This window comes from Linderina pennispora (assembly GCF_002104995.1).
Source record: "Linderina pennispora strain ATCC 12442 chromosome Unknown DL89scaffold_7, whole genome shotgun sequence".
Taxonomy (NCBI): Eukaryota; Fungi; Kickxellomycota; class Kickxellomycetes; order Kickxellales; family Kickxellaceae; genus Linderina; species Linderina pennispora.
The window spans coordinates 773184-787982 of record NW_024468255.1 but is presented as its reverse complement, the minus strand read 5'-3'; the positions used below and the strand labels follow the sequence as shown (position 1 = coordinate 787982).

The 14799-nt window shown below is 51.9% G+C and overlaps 6 protein-coding genes and 1 non-coding gene across 7 annotated transcripts; 1 reads left to right on the top strand and 6 right to left on the bottom strand.

Moving 5' to 3' along the window:
- Positions 1 to 1115: 1115 nt before the first annotated feature.
- On the bottom strand, positions 1116 to 2123 carry DL89DRAFT_293317 (uncharacterized protein; the record flags this gene model as incomplete). The annotated part of the gene is made up of 1 exon (XM_040890380.1): positions 1116 to 2123. The coding sequence occupies one exon, from the start codon at positions 2121 to 2123 to the stop codon at positions 1116 to 1118; it is 1008 nt and encodes a 335-aa protein (XP_040743389.1).
- A 131-nt stretch (positions 2124 to 2254) lies between these two features.
- DL89DRAFT_316999 (HIT-like protein) lies at positions 2255 to 2842 on the bottom strand (the record flags this gene model as incomplete). Its single annotated transcript, XM_040891082.1, has 1 exon — positions 2255 to 2842. The coding sequence occupies exon 1, from the start codon at positions 2756 to 2758 to the stop codon at positions 2255 to 2257; it is 504 nt and encodes a 167-aa protein (XP_040743388.1). The 5' UTR covers positions 2759 to 2842.
- A 229-nt stretch (positions 2843 to 3071) lies between these two features.
- DL89DRAFT_213548 (RNA-binding domain-containing protein) lies at positions 3072 to 3338 on the bottom strand (the record flags this gene model as incomplete). Its single annotated transcript, XM_040884247.1, has 1 exon — positions 3072 to 3338. A coding segment is annotated over one exon (267 nt), but the record flags the coding sequence as incomplete, so codon positions are not given.
- Positions 3339 to 3977: 639 nt separating this feature from the next.
- On the bottom strand, positions 3978 to 6227 carry DL89DRAFT_164890 (uncharacterized protein). Its single transcript, XM_040883719.1, has one exon. The coding sequence runs from the start codon at positions 6036 to 6038 to the stop codon at positions 4134 to 4136; it is 1905 nt and encodes a 634-aa protein (XP_040743386.1). The 5' UTR covers positions 6039 to 6227; the 3' UTR covers positions 3978 to 4133.
- Positions 6228 to 6263: 36 nt separating this feature from the next.
- DL89DRAFT_267873 (uncharacterized protein) lies at positions 6264 to 8397 on the top strand. Its single transcript, XM_040887697.1, has one exon. It carries the CDS (start codon positions 6364 to 6366, stop codon positions 8185 to 8187), a length of 1824 nt encoding a protein of 607 aa, XP_040743385.1. The 5' UTR covers positions 6264 to 6363; the 3' UTR covers positions 8188 to 8397.
- Positions 8398 to 8905: 508 nt separating this feature from the next.
- DL89DRAFT_267872 (uncharacterized protein) lies at positions 8906 to 10980 on the bottom strand. Its single transcript, XM_040887696.1, has one exon. It carries the CDS (start codon positions 10666 to 10668, stop codon positions 9001 to 9003), a length of 1668 nt encoding a protein of 555 aa, XP_040743384.1. The 5' UTR covers positions 10669 to 10980; the 3' UTR covers positions 8906 to 9000.
- Positions 10981 to 13073: 2093 nt separating this feature from the next.
- On the bottom strand, positions 13074 to 13145 carry DL89DRAFT_t82. Its single transcript has one exon. It is a non-coding gene; the product is annotated as a tRNA-Glu (tRNA).
- Positions 13146 to 14799: the final 1654 nt, after the last annotated feature.

Genomic DNA, 14799 nt, shown 5'->3' with positions numbered 1-14799 from the left:
ATGGGCATTGTATATAATACTATTCATTAAAAGCATAAAGTTTCACAGTGAAGACAGAGTGTATTGTTACGTATTAGTATATAATAATGATATTGAGGAGGCGAGGAAAAGTAAAGCGCATCCCAGCAAGCGTAGCATCCTCGGCAAACAGCTCAGTCCTACAAAAGCGCAAAGTATCAACCTCCTGAGCTCTAGTCGGCACCACATTGCACATGCATATCGCACCGATGAACAGCGAACTCGTGCTAGCTATGGTTCGAGGGCCGATGCCTATAACACCTTGGAAATCGGTCTTTGCCTCCAGTGAACCCAGCTGTGGCGACTCAAACAACTCGCATATGTCCTGATGAATTTGAGTGGAGTGGTCTGTCTGGAGAGGATGAGGATTCAGAGACTCCACGACGTAGTCATTCGGATCATAGGGCACCGGTGGACTCTGGCCACGTCAAAGGTGCAGTCCAAGATGGCGAACCTTATCAAAAAAAAACCAACAGCCCTTCCAGCTGACAGGCAAAGCTATCAAACGTCAGCTCGTGGTTGATTCCTTTGACCGACACGCAATCCAGATATCTTGTTGGGATCCTCAGGATGCATGGGTACCCGCCTCCGTTGAGCACGTCACCTTGCACGAATGATGGCAGAACCTCTACCCTGGTAGCCTCGCTGATGCTGCTAGAACCCATGCTTGAAACAAGCGGCAGCGGATCGATGGTGGATGCATTCGTGAACAGCATCCACTTTTCGCCTGTCTGCCACTGTCCGCTGCCTCTTCTCTTTGCAAGTCCTCTTGCAGCTGGAACCGCCAGAGCCCGCCCGTCCGCTTGTGCTCAAACGCGGGTATATGCACTTGCATCCCTGAGTCATGACCTACAAACAACCATCCTGAGCCGGCGGATGCTGAGACCTCGTGCACAAGGGACGCGCACCAGGATTACCGCCACGAAATGGTCACCAGCCCAGCAGTCCTCCAGTTGGCAATTTCCGGGTTGTATGATGAGCAGCTGCCGTGACCGGCCCACTTGAAATCGCTCTAGATGTGATCTGGCCCAGTTCCACATCGACCGTGGGTCCGTTCTGGGCCACGCACTACGAGCAGCCAACAGTCCATTTATTCCTCAATACACCCCATGCCGAGCCCGGACCTGAGGAGTCCATACCGAGTCGTCGTGCTCCGCTTCTTGCGCCGACAGCCCAGGGTAGTTCCTCCGGTAGGTAGTAATCTGGTCGTTCTTGGTCATATTTACAGCTCCACGCCACGACTCCCACCACACGGCATCGCGGGTGACAGCATCCAGCAGCGCCTGCGCATCTGTCCGACCAGCAGTGTCCGCCACCGGCGCACCACCCTCGCCGCGACACTTGTCGCACCATGTCGCGTACCAGTCGCCGCGCGGGTAAACAATCGCGTTGGCCGCGTACTTGTGGCCGCCCACATGCGACGTCTCCCATGCCGCAACATGCTTGCCCAGCCCATGATCCGCGATCAGCGCGCGCACATCACGCAGCAGCTGCGTTCCGTGCACACCGCACAGCTGGTCGCGTGAGCCATGCGTGCATATGAAGATGTGCCGGTTCTTGTTCATGTCGAGCCAGCGGTGGGCAAACTGCGGCTGCGGCAAGCCCGTGTCTGTCGATGTCCACGATGTTGGCAGGACATCGTGACCCAGCCACTCCAGCAGCTTCTGCACGCCATCGACATCCAGCTGCTCGGCAACCAGCCCGTGCGGAAACACTGCGACGTCGATCTTTGCAAACTTCTCCTCTACCGGCACGTCGGGCTCTGCTGGCGCACTGCATGAGCAGCCGCCGTGCCTGCGCGGCAGTGGGGCAAAGTCCGACAGCGTCACCATGGCGCGTCCAGGCAGCCGCACACTGCCGCGGGCAAGCGCTGTGATGGCGGGACTCAGCCCCTCGATCTTGGACGGCCATTCGCTGGAGCGAGAGTTGCAGACTACCAGGTGGTGCCGGTGCGGCGAAACTGTGCCGACCCGCCCGTCGATAGTGCCGGCGCCTGCTGTGTGCTTTGCGGCGAAGGCCAGGGGGCTGTGCTGTGCGTGGAGCGGCCGCCGTGCCAAGAGCGCAAGCTGTGGCAGTTTCCAAATTGTGCGGGAATTGGCTAGCATTTCTAAAAAAGACAGCAAAAGAGCAAGATGTAGAGATAAGCGAGCGGAAAGAGGACGGTGTGTTGAGCGAGGCCAAAGGCGCCGCTCGCCCTCTATCCGATCTGCTCGCTAGTTGTCGGCCTGCCTCCAGGTCATGTGGACGCTCTGCCATCAGATAGTGTGCTGGCGTCTGAACTCCACTCGCCGAGCTCGCTGCGGAGCAACTCGGCCTCCTCGGCCATTTCCTCCGCACTCCTGGGCACGCGCTCGTCGTTGTCCACGCCCCTCACCCGCTTTCTCGAGCCTAGCTCATCGTAGATATCGTCGTTGTTTGCAAAGTCGGCCTTGCGCCGCGGCAGAATGTGCAGGTGGACGTGCGGCACCGACTGGCCTGCCTCCTTGCCGTCCTGGATCACGAGCGTCAGGCTGTCAGCCTTGTACACGCGCTCTACCAGCCTTGACACTCGCTGGCCCTGCTGGAACAGGTCAGTGACCTCGTCAGCAGAGAGATCGTTGAAGCGGGTGACAGGGCGGCGCGAAACCACCAGGACGTGTCCAGGCACCGCCGGCTTCAGGTTGACTAGCCCGTACGACAGCCGGGAGACCATAAACACCTGGGACTGCGGGATGATGAGCGGGCCAAAGCGGAACGACATAGCGTGGAGAAAAAGAGGCTGTAGATGATTTCGTATGGCTTCTATTCGTATTCGTGCAGACAGCTAGCTCAGAAAAGACACGCCATTTTGCCTGGCTGGTCAACAGTTATGCAGCTTGGGCTCCTCAGATGAAACCAGCCTAGAACCCGCGATCCGGCGACAGCTCGCGTTGCCGGCTCTGCCGTGGATCCGGACGATACTCCTGCCGGGTCCTTCTGCGCGGGTGCCTGTCATGGACCCTGTCCTCCAATGTTCCCTCCTCTTCGTCACTCTCGCCGCCCTTCATGGAAGCCTCGCTGTCGGCAACTGTGTCTTTGATGAACGCAAAGTCCACCTGGACAGCCTGTCCAAGGAACCGCTTGCCCGACCCCCGGCTGACAGCTGCCTCAGCCTCGGTTAGCTTTTCATACTCGACCAGCGCGTAGCCCTTTACGAAACCGGTCTGGCGGTCAAGATTCAGGTGCAGACCGCGCACCTTGCCGTAGTCGGAGAAAAAGTCCAGCACCTCTTCTTCGCGTGCCTCTTCGTGTACGCCTGTGGCAACCACTACCCACCCCTCAACCGAACACTGTGCGTCAGTCGCCGTCACCTTAGGAATTTTGGCAGGCGTTACAGATGTGTCCATTGCTGAGCCCGACTCAGGAGCTACCGCCGACTTGATCGTGATTCCACTATTGCCAGTCTCACCCTGTACCACATCACTACCAATGTCCATTTCTACATCGTCGTTGCCAGCCTCTTTGGCACTGCCCTTGATGCTTTGGCCGACAGCAGATGCAGACGACTTTATGGCGATTCCAGTCTCGCCAGAATTTGGATTAGCTGCTCCGCTGCTGAGAGACATACCAGACCCTCCTTTCTCTGCCTCCTGCGAAGTTCCCTTTATGCTTGTTCCTGTTGTCGCTGCTGTCGCTGCTGTCCCTGATGAGGACTTGATCGCAATCCCGGTGTTGCCAGAGTCGGCCCTCGATGTTGCAATGCTGATCCCCATGTCAACATCATCTTTGACCGCTTCCTTGGACACGCCGGCAATTGATATGTGCTTATTTCCCCCGCTGCTCATGGTTCAGTATGTATGTAAGTGTGAAGAAAAGTTGGAGTGTGCTTTGATGCGCGAGTGTACAAATCGATAACCAGCAATCAGCCAGAGTTTTACGAACCATCCCTCCTTAAGGATATGTGCAATTATGGTCAGCTTTGTGATGCTGCATGATGTCGAACCCCCTCTACCACTGTCCATTCAGCCTGAACATCCCATGTCCTGGTGATGTCTGCATTCAGTAGCATCAGCAACACTAAACTGCACCGGCAATACTTCGAAATGAGTTTTAAATATATCTTGATGTACCGATCCCACACAATGCAATCTGCTCACTCAGAGCTCGCCCTTGACCCGCTCAATCACATCATACAGCGCCTTGGCCATCTCGGGGGTCTTGACGCGCACCAGGTACCGCACAGGCTTCCCATCGACAATAACCATCACTACAACCTCCTTCTTGCCGTCCTGGTGGTCAGTGACCATCTCCCGGAACACCGACACATTGAGCGTCAGCTTATCTGAGCCGACTTGGCGGCACAGTAGCCGTGCGCGCTTTGCGCCGTCGGCACTCCACGATTTGACCTTGAAGATCCCGATGCCCAAGTCCTTGTATGTCTTTGCCTCTGCATCCCACTTGTACAGCTTGGAGCGCGTCTCGGTCTCCGTGGTCTCGCCCTCCTCGCCGGCCGTTGTGGGCTTCTTGGGCGGCTCATCCACGTTCTCTTCGTCATCGTTTGCGGCGTCATCATCTGCATTCTGGCTCTCGTCAGGCTTGCTTGCTGCAGATTGGCCGATGCTGCCAAAGGAGAACTTTGGCTTCTCCTGTGCAGCAGGGGCTGCCTCACCAGGCTTGGAGAATCCAAATGAGAACTTGGGCTTGTCATCGGCTGGTGCCGCGCTGGCGGGACTGGGCTTTGTGAAGCTGAAGCTAAATCCCGACGACGGCTTTGCAGGCGACGTCACAGCCGCCTTGAATCCAAACTTTGGCTGCGACGAGTCAGTTGACTCCTTCGAGGCAGCAGCAATTCCAAAGGCCGGCACTGGCTTCTCCTCGCTCTTCTTCGCCTCCTCAGGCTTTGCCCCGAACGTAGCAGGTGCAGTAGGCTTGACCGGCGACACCATTTTGGTATCGCTCACTGGTACACCTGCAGCGGGCTTGTTGATGGCGTCCCAGTGCTTCTTGTACTGCTCCAGCAGCGGTGTCAGATTGACAAAGGCATTGGCGGATACAGCGTCGTTAATCTTCTTCTGAATCGACACGTTGAGCCCGCGGATGTTTTTGTAGTACTCCTCGTCTCGGTCCTCGTCCATGCTCTCGACTTCATCATTCTTGGGTGCAAGGGCAGCTGGTGCACTACCTGCAGGTGGTACGAACGAGGAGAAGGTGGGCTTTGTTGCCTGGCTGGCAAATATCGATGACTTGAACCCAGAATTAGACGCATCCGCAGCAGTGGGCGGCTTGAAAGCAGGCATCGAGAAACCGGTAGTGGGCTTTGCAGGCGTCTCGGCAGTCTTTTCGGCAGGCATTGGCTTCTCAAGCGCGCCAAAACTGAATCCCGATGAGCTAGCTGCCGGCTTAGACGTTTCTGTCTTGGCTGCCGTACTTCCAAAGCTAAACCCAGAGCTAGTCGCAGGCTTCGCCGCCTCCTCTGCCGGCTTAGAGTTGCCAAATCCTCCAAAGGAGAACCCGGACGTGCTGGCTGCCGGCTTGTTGTCCTCGGATTTGCGAGCAGGGCCACCAAAGCCGAACCCAGATGGACTGATGGCTGGGTTCCCAGCGGTCGTTGCCTGGCCAAACGACCCGATTTTGAATCCAGAGCCGGCCTCTAGTTTTGATTCCGCCTCAGCAGGCTTTGACTGATTGAACGAACCAAAGCTGAATCCCGATGAGCTGGCTGCCGGCTTCGGCGCGTCCTCCTCTTGCTTCTTCTCCACGGTACTGCCAAAGGAGAAGCCAGCAAACGTCGGCTTCTTCTTGGGTGGCTCTGCGGCATCGGCACTGCTGTCAGCTGCTGGCGTTGTCGATCCAAAACCCGCAAACGAGTTTGTGGGCAATGTGGGTGCATTGGCCGACGGACCACCCCGCAGCCGCGACTTTGGCTTCTTAATGACGCGCGTGGCCAGGACCTCTTCATTTGCCTTGCGGAAGGTGCCTTCGAAATTGCCGGCGCTTTCCTCGCTGTCGCTTTCATCGTGATTCAGCTGCGTAAGCTGCTTGTCGGCTACTCGCTTTCCCATTGTGAAATTGGCTGTGGTTGCTCTGAAATGCGGTAGAAATTCTCCCTAGAACCCAAGCAGCGCTGTGGTGTCAATCGTGAAAGGGAGAGAATAAATTCAAAATAGGTGTCAGGAGGAAAGGGAAAGAAAAATTTTAACTCGCACGCGAAAATCAGCACTTTCGGCCCAAAGAAAATGTGGGCGAACAAAACAGTGGCTTTGGCACGCTCTTTGCTTTTCTACCTGCTTTCCTTCACTTGTTCACCATTAATTCAACGTAGTAAATGCACAAGCACCCTATTCAACCCACCGCTGATACATCTCCGCCGCACTGCTTTGACTCGCCATGACCCCACCAGCTATCACCGAACAATCCCTGCTTGCCGAGTTCGGCAAACTAGTAGACTGCGACCTGATCCGAGCCATCTGGTCTGAGCAGAGGAACGACCCGGCCAAATGCCGCAACATCGTCATCATGTTGAGCGGCACAGACCCACCTGCAGGTGAGGCAGTGAGCCACCAGGACTCATTGGATTCGTACTCGTCCTCGGACATGGGACTCACGTCTTCCGAGCTCAGCAGTGTGCCATTTTCACTAACAGTCACAGAGTCTGAGACATGGTCAGTGGACATGCAGAACTCAGGCCCACAGTCGACAGCGACAGCTTCAACATGTGCTCCTAGTATTGATGCGATTACGTCTGCCGACACCTTGCTGGAATTTCTGCAGGCATGCTTCCCCGAGTGCAGCATGGACTACCTGCGCACCAAGGCAAATGAAGTTTACCAGACGGACAGCAGCGACTTCCGGGCGGATCCAGTAGAGGCAATCGACATTATCAGCAACGCGCTATACAACGACCTCGAGAGTGTTGAGAACCTGCAGTACCAGCATGCTGCTCAGGGAAAGGGTTCAGAAGTCAGTCGCGGTAAGCAAGCAGGAGTTGCTGACCTCACCAGCACCGCATTGGAAGATATTGAGTCCAAGTACACAGTTGCAGGGGCAGAATCCAAGAAGAAGAAAAAGAAGCAGTCGAAAAACAGGGAGAGCCACGCAAAGACCAAGTCGCAGTTTGCGCGTGCAGCATACCAGACAGCGCAAGGGCCGAGCAACGCATGGAGCGAAATCAATGAGGAGCTGCGGTCCCTCAGCAACATCTTCCCAAATCTTGCGGTGGGCACCGTGCGGACCACATACCATGAATGCGGCGCTGACATTGACGCAACCGTGGGGAAGCTCGCCGAGATTGCAGAGAAAGTCTCTGCTCGAAAGAAGCCCACAGGTAGACCGATTCAGGGTGCCAGGAACTCAGCACCTGCGCCAACTACCCCCCAGCACGACCCAAGCATGACTGCGGAGTTCATTAGTCAGCTCAGACAGATGTTTCCAGATCACGACGATGAGGTGCTGCGCAATGCCGCAGCAGAGGCCATTGATATTGATGACGCAGTGACTAAGGTGCTGAAGGCAGTCGAGGACCAGTCTGCAGCGGCTACCAATGGCAAAAAGAAGTCGAAGAAATGGCGGCGCGCCGATGATCTAGCCAACCACCGCCTGACAGCTGCTGGGTCTGGCTCAAGTAGCGTAAACGCACACGACCCGCTGGCGCGCGTTCCAATGGCAGCGCTCTCTGGCGAAGCTCGCGAGTGGATCGCTGACCACCATGTGGACTCTGCGTACTGTCGCCGCAAAGCGCAGGTCCAGCTGGATAAGCGCAACGAGCTGTACCGCAAGGCAGCGGCGGCGTACACGCAGCGGACCAAGGCTGGCAGCCACAGCGCGACAGCGCTCTACTACTCAATTGAGGGCCACAAATGTGATGCACGTGCGCGTATTTGGAATATGCGCGCGGCCCAGGCAACAGTGGCAGCAATGAAGCACACCGACAGGAACACTATTGATTTGCATGGCCTGACACGGCCCGAGGCTGTTGCGCTGGTGCAGGAGGAGGTCACGCTGTGGCACCTGCAGAACCAGAGCACTGACGTGGCCTCGCGCAAATCGCACCCACTGCACATCATCACTGGGCTCGGAACCCATTCGACTGATGGCATGCCGCGGATCCATCCGTCGATTGTCAAGGTCCTCAGGAACGAGGGTTGGTGGTTTGAGGAAGGCAATGGGTTCATCAATGTTATTGGCGTGCGCGAGGGCAATGTGCTTGTCTGAGCCGTATCTATATATCCACTACTTAATATTACAAGCGTGAGATTACACCTAGCATAAGATATGTCCAACCATGGGCCGTGCGACGAGCCCTTAGTACTGGTACGGGGTCTGATCGATTAGCTACATATTAGTCTTTTCGCATATTATTTAAACAATATGCTTGTCGCCTCAATCCCAATGACGACTGTTGAACCAGGAAGGAATAACTAGCTATCCTCACACCACATCGCGCTTATCGTTACCATCAGGTGTACGCACAGCACTCGGTTTCCATCTGCAGTTCTACGCTTGGCTCTAAGAATGCACGTCTACATTTGTGAGTAAATCTCCAGGCCGCCAATGGTCTATCTCTCAAGCAACTTTTTTTTAGATATCTAGTAGAACGAGCAAAAGTAATTAGAAAAGGGAAGCAACCTCTACGTGTGTTCCAAGCAGTAGTTAATATATCTTTCACCTGGCACACAACGATAAAACTCTGAAAGCCTGTGGCCTTTGAAGCCAAATGTGGTTCCCTGCTCGCCTGAGATCAACGGTGGTTATACAGACAAGCATTAAATGTGGATAATAAAGCTACCGACGCCCGGTAATAGTCTCTGTGGCGCTTCCAGGCTTTGCTGTAGCCGCTTAAAATAGGCAAAGTGGATATCCATAGGCCTCTTGCCAACGTTTCATTACATATATGGTGATACCAACCGGTAAAACAAAGCAGGTAGCCAATACCTCATATCCGCATAATAAATGCCTGGCTGTCGATATATTGTGGAGGGCATCAGAAATAAACTGAGAATGAAATGAAAAAGCGGCTCCAAAAGCCTAGGTGCGGTCACGGCTCAAGTAGTCCGCAAGCTGAACGAAGGGACCCATTTCAACAAGATGGGAGCGGAACAAGGTCACACCATTGGCAAAAAACTTGGGGAAAGAGAGGATGCTCGGGCACCGCAACGCCAGAATGACCGCCAGCCTTACAGCCTGAAGCCAGCCTGCACCCCGGTCTACGCGTAAGTGAAATTCCTTCAGAGTCAGAGATAGAGGGGGACCCGAGGCACCGGCAATGGGACGAGTGTTCATATCCAGGTAAACACAGCCAAAGTGGGATTTGGCATCCCATGACACCAGGCGCTCCTTATCGGCGAGCTCCATCAGTTCTGTATCATAATTGGCATCCCCCAGGTCGACGCTTTTGGCACAAGTCACATCAAGCTTGTGAATGAGTGGCAGAGATCCGATCAGTTCAAGGATCTGCTCATACGTGCACCTCACCCCAGGAATGTCCAGGACGCGGAGAGTTGGCGCAAAACTGTCAACACGCGACTGAAGAACAGAATAGTTGAAATTGAACCCATCGCTAAGGTCAATCACTGGCGTCCTGTGGAATGCCCCGAGTATACGCGAAACACGATTGCCATATACCTGGCTGGGCCATTCAAACAACTCCCCGAGTCTCGCGCACTGCAGCGCCTTGAACCGACCCTCGTCCAGAATGCCAGCTTCGATAAACATGTCGATGTCACTCTCCGACATACACATGTCCAGGAATTCCAGCGAATCTCCGGATCCGCGTAGCAAAGTGTCGTCGGAAAACGGATAGATGCCGTGGACAACCAGGGATTTCAGTGCGGGGAATGGCATCCCATCGAATGACGGGCGCGATGCAGTGGTAGCGTCTTGTTCACAAGTCTTTAGGCGAAGCTTATGAAGTTCAGGATACGTGACAGTTGTGCCATCGCTGTCGGATACGATGTGCTCAACGAGGTTAGGTGCACTGAGGTCAAGATCCAGCCGTTGTAGCGACTGCCAATTTCTGCGGATAAAGGTGAACACTTGCTTTGTTTTAGTGCTCCCACTGGTGACCAAACTTTGTAGCGGGGTCGAGCTTTGAGAGAATGGTAAGGCTGCGTTCAAAACATATCCGGTGCAGTCAATGGCAGATCTTCCGGTTAGTAGGCGCTCCAATAGTTTGTGTGAATGATAAGGGGACCAACTCTGCGAAGCTTCCCCATCCCGTATCACCTTAACGGAAGATATATCAGGGAATATGTGCATGAGCTCATCAGTGAATATGTGGATTGGCTGTAGCTTATCATCCTGCTTCAGCTTACCGCGCTTTCCAGTAAAGGTAAAGGAGAGGACTTCAATATGTGGAAATAAAGTTTCAGCCGGCGTGCATTGCCTAAGCTGGATTAAAGCGGAGCCATTAAATATAGTCGCAGTTTTGAACATTACTATGACCTCCTTTGTTAGGTCACAGGTGCCAAGCGCATAAGCTAACTTGAGGGACGGTTTGAATTGAGTGCCCACATGTACGTAACGGAATGCATAACTAAGGAAAAACTGGCGCCATGAACGGCAAACGCGTGTTAGGGGTTTGCTGACATCATATATGGCTTCCTTATCATATGAGTCATTGAGAAACTCAGGCAAAAGATAATGGATGATATGCTCGAGGATGAGCAAAGGAGGATGCTGGGCAATAGCCTCCATGGTACGAGAATGATAAAATACGAGGTTAGGAATGAAAACTCAAGTAAAATGGTAAGCTTGCACTGTTATTCAATGCGGTGAAAGTAAAGTAAATAGAGTCGAAGGCAAATGCTGTTTGGAAGAGTCCAGATAGTTTGCCAGGTTCAACGGGCTTATAAACCCACCTGCTGGTGGCATTAGGAACAGGTGCATTTGTTCCTGTGGCAGCCTCTTGGGCAGCAGCTTCAGCATACTGCTTTTTCCAGTTCCGGGCTGGGCTGTGTGGTTCGGGACTTGGCCACTCTTGAGAGGGTGAGAGCGAGAGCGAGAGAGCGAGAGAAAGCTGCTTGTTTCAGACCCACATGGTGAGCTGCGTACCCCCTGTTGGGACACAGTCATGGCAAACAATGGCCATCATACCTTTTTATCAGAGCCAAATATATTGCTAAAACGACCTACATTCCAAATTTGTTAACATGTTGCTGCAGCGTATTTTGCTGCGCGATGTGTTGCCATTGTTCATGGCAGCTCCTAAATATATTTTTAGATTTTTTCTTATCGCCTCAAGGCTTTGCCGTGAGCTGTCCACACTGAGTTCGCTGAGGGGCGGCTTGGCGACAAACTCACAGTGCAACTTAGGCCCCATGAGAGCGAGGGGAGGCAGAGGAAACCCCCCTTCCTGAATCATAAAAAGCAGGCCAGATTTCGCTCCCTCCAAAACTTTTTCTTCTCCTCATCCCTCTAAAATCTCACTATACATAATACCCCCTCTATTCACACACTTGCGCTTCCACTCCACCTCCCGCCGCCCTGTATAATTTTCTGGACAGCTAAGTATTCGATTACATCCTGTCACATAGTGTTCCGTACTAACCATTTTTATTTCTGTTGTCTACTAGCACACCCTTGTCGAAATGAAAGCTATATTTTTGATGCACTTTTATCTCGCAACACCGCTGTACTTTTGCACAGCATGTTTTGGGCTTGCCCTTGCAGGTCTCTAGTTGCTGTTTGGTCTCTCCTCTCTCTCGCCTTTATATTCTTTCTGACTCGCATGTTTGCCACAGTTTTGTGTGGTGTTTGTACATAGCCGGCTATCCATTGCCACACACTCTTGCCTAGATGAGCTCAGAGATACGCGGGTATAGGGTAGTTTTAGGGGGCAGGCTGCTCAAGAGGCGGCTCGGCGAAGGGGTACTCGAAAGAGTTCCGCCTGACCCGAGAACGGAGTTCCGGGCTGTACGCTGAGCAATACCTAGCGCAGGAGTCTGTGTGTGTTTGGCAAGTTTGGCAAGTCTTTCACTTTCACTCTGCTGGACATGCAAACGGGTTGGTACTGCATTTAGATTACTGAGGGCGAACAGGAGACTGGGAGGCAGTGGTGACTAGAGATCTGCAAGCGCTGGAGCAAAACGTGCTGTACAATTGAAAGCGACTATGTTGTTACTTCTTCGATTCAAGATATAATTAAACACTTCAAGGCCCCATTTGAGACAGTGGACAATTTCTGATGGCGCTACTTTGTGTACGGACCAGAGGAGCATAAAAATTCAGCACGTCAATCGCTGCGGCTGATGTTTTTCAATATTTTGCATTTGAATATACTGCATGTTTCGATGGGCATAGTGAGAATCGGTCCAGTCATTGTACAGATAGCCTATTTCATCTTGCAACATCCCAGAGATCTCAGATGGACTAATTTCTTTCCCTGTTTCAATGGAGCAAGATGACATGGGCTATGTAGGTGGAAACCACTACTAGATATACAGCAAGCATATTCAAAGTGGCCAAAAAAGAAAATGTGATTGGCCCTTGTTGCGGTAAATGTGCGATATGCAGAATGCATCCTTGCTGTGTTGGCATTTTCGACTCTAGAGGTGATGTGTAAATGGTTGTGCACAAGTATCATGAGGACCTGCACCAAAACGAGCGATTTATGCGGGTGTTTAGCCTGACTACATCGTTGCTGGCCAAGGACCCAGAGACTGCGATACCATGCATGAGGTCATTTGCAAGAAACGCGAAGTCACGCAACCAGCCGCTGAACCAGGGGCAGGGCATGATGATGCAGTTATCGCTGATGGTTATGCAGAAAGTTGGGTCTTTCGAATACGCAATGTGGAACATACCTGGTAATAATATGCATCGTGCGGCTTTATGCACCACTTAATTCTAGGTATATCTTCAGAATGCTCGAACATTTGTGGCGATGCACTGAATTAATATGGCACGAATTACATTGATTACAGTGCTTTGCTTGCAAAATTGGACACATCCTGTATTTATTATAAAATTTGCAGATTCTTCTGAGTAATATTCAGATATTTTTACTAGATAAATCGTTAAATGGCCTCAATATCAAGGGAAAAAGATCGAATAGTGAAAACGACCGCTGGATCTCTGGTAACAGCTGCAAAAGGCAAAAATTCCGCAACGGGGAATCGAACCCCGGCCACGACGGTGAGAGCGTCGGATCCTAGCCACTGGACCATTGCGGATTTGAGGCTCTGTTTTCGAGACAGAAACCGCTCAACTTGCTGACTTTGTCAAAATTAAAATATCTATAAACCTATGATATATCATTCTCATTTGATTCCGATTGCCATCACCATTTTTTGTTGTGGATCCTGGAAACAAGTCCATATAAGCTCAAATGTGCGTGCACACATTATTATGCATATACTTACCCATATACCCACTGGAATTAATCCGGTGTTTGTTGAGCGTCATTTATATCTACTCTATATCATAGTATTGCCCTCTCGTCAGTTATGACACCGGTTGTCGACATCCGGGATCCGGAGTCCCCCTTCACCACGATGGGCAAGGCCGAAGCGCATATTCACAATGGCCCAAACTGACAACCACTCATCCCCTAGGTTAACAAGTATAAACTTAAACTCTAGCGAATAATAGAACGGCGCCAAAATAGCTGGTTTTCAGTCTATAAGCAGCCTACCTGACTACCGTACAATATATCGTATCGGCATATTCATGATCCGCAAATACCAGCCAGATTATATGTTGGACAAACATGTATTCGCTTACTACCGGCGATTAAAGTGGCCATACAACCTCCCATCTTAAACAAGCCTATAGGTTTAAATCGGTTCAAGTCATGTACAGAGCTGGATGATCATTATGCTTTTACTCGCCTCAACACCTATTTCTCCTCTTCGTGTTTCCTTTTATTTACTGACAATGATAAAGTATATGCCCACTCAAAAGACATTCGCGTGTTGGTAAACAGGATATATTCATACCAAACTTATGGCGCTTGCAGTCTGGGTGACACCAGACCCATCAGGAGCAGAGTCAGTAGCAAAGCCATGCAAGAGTCTTGCCTGTCTGGCATAGTAGGAGGTATGTGCTCACGAAGAGAGCCCAATGCAACCCGCGTGCAGGTATAGTATAACGATGTTTATAACGGAAGGTTGCGGAGTAAAAATGGGGTTTCATCCCACTGCCCAGAGTAGGTGATTCTTGCGTAACCAGACATATCCATCAAATGGCCGCTGACGCACATCACCGAGTCAAGCCCCGCACCGAGGCATGCCACGGTTTACAGCCACAAAGATTAAGTAACGGAATGTACAGGAGGGGGTTGTGGAGATATCGGAATGTGTGGAAGAGGGTGAGGTATTAGAAAAAGCCTGATGACGCAGGAAGGGCTATTTTTATATTTAGGATATATGCTGGCCAGCAAGCCAATGGTTCCTTTTTTAACCACTCTCGAGGCCAATGAGCCCGATTGCGGGCTATGCAAACAGTTTGCTATCGCCACCACCGACTTAAGCCCATGGTTCTAAGCTTGAATGCCGGGGATGTGGAAGTTGGGTGATTTGTTTATTACACTACTGCATCTACAAAATGCGAACTGACATGAATGGTACTTTGATAGAACTAAGGTTCTGGGCCCAATGTTTCGAGTGCTTTGAAGACATATATTTGTCACCTTAGGATCTGAACCCATCGACCAAAAGAGGGTGCTGTTTGTTAAGAGTTTGCAGAGCGAGCCACGCATACTCGTTGAGGTTCAAAAGAGCTTGCATTTCTCCACTAATTAAAAAGGTTCTAGTGGGCGGTCAGACATTTTGGACTGTAAAATCTTTTAATAGGGGAAAAAAGTAAAAGTAATGATTGCAGAAGGTG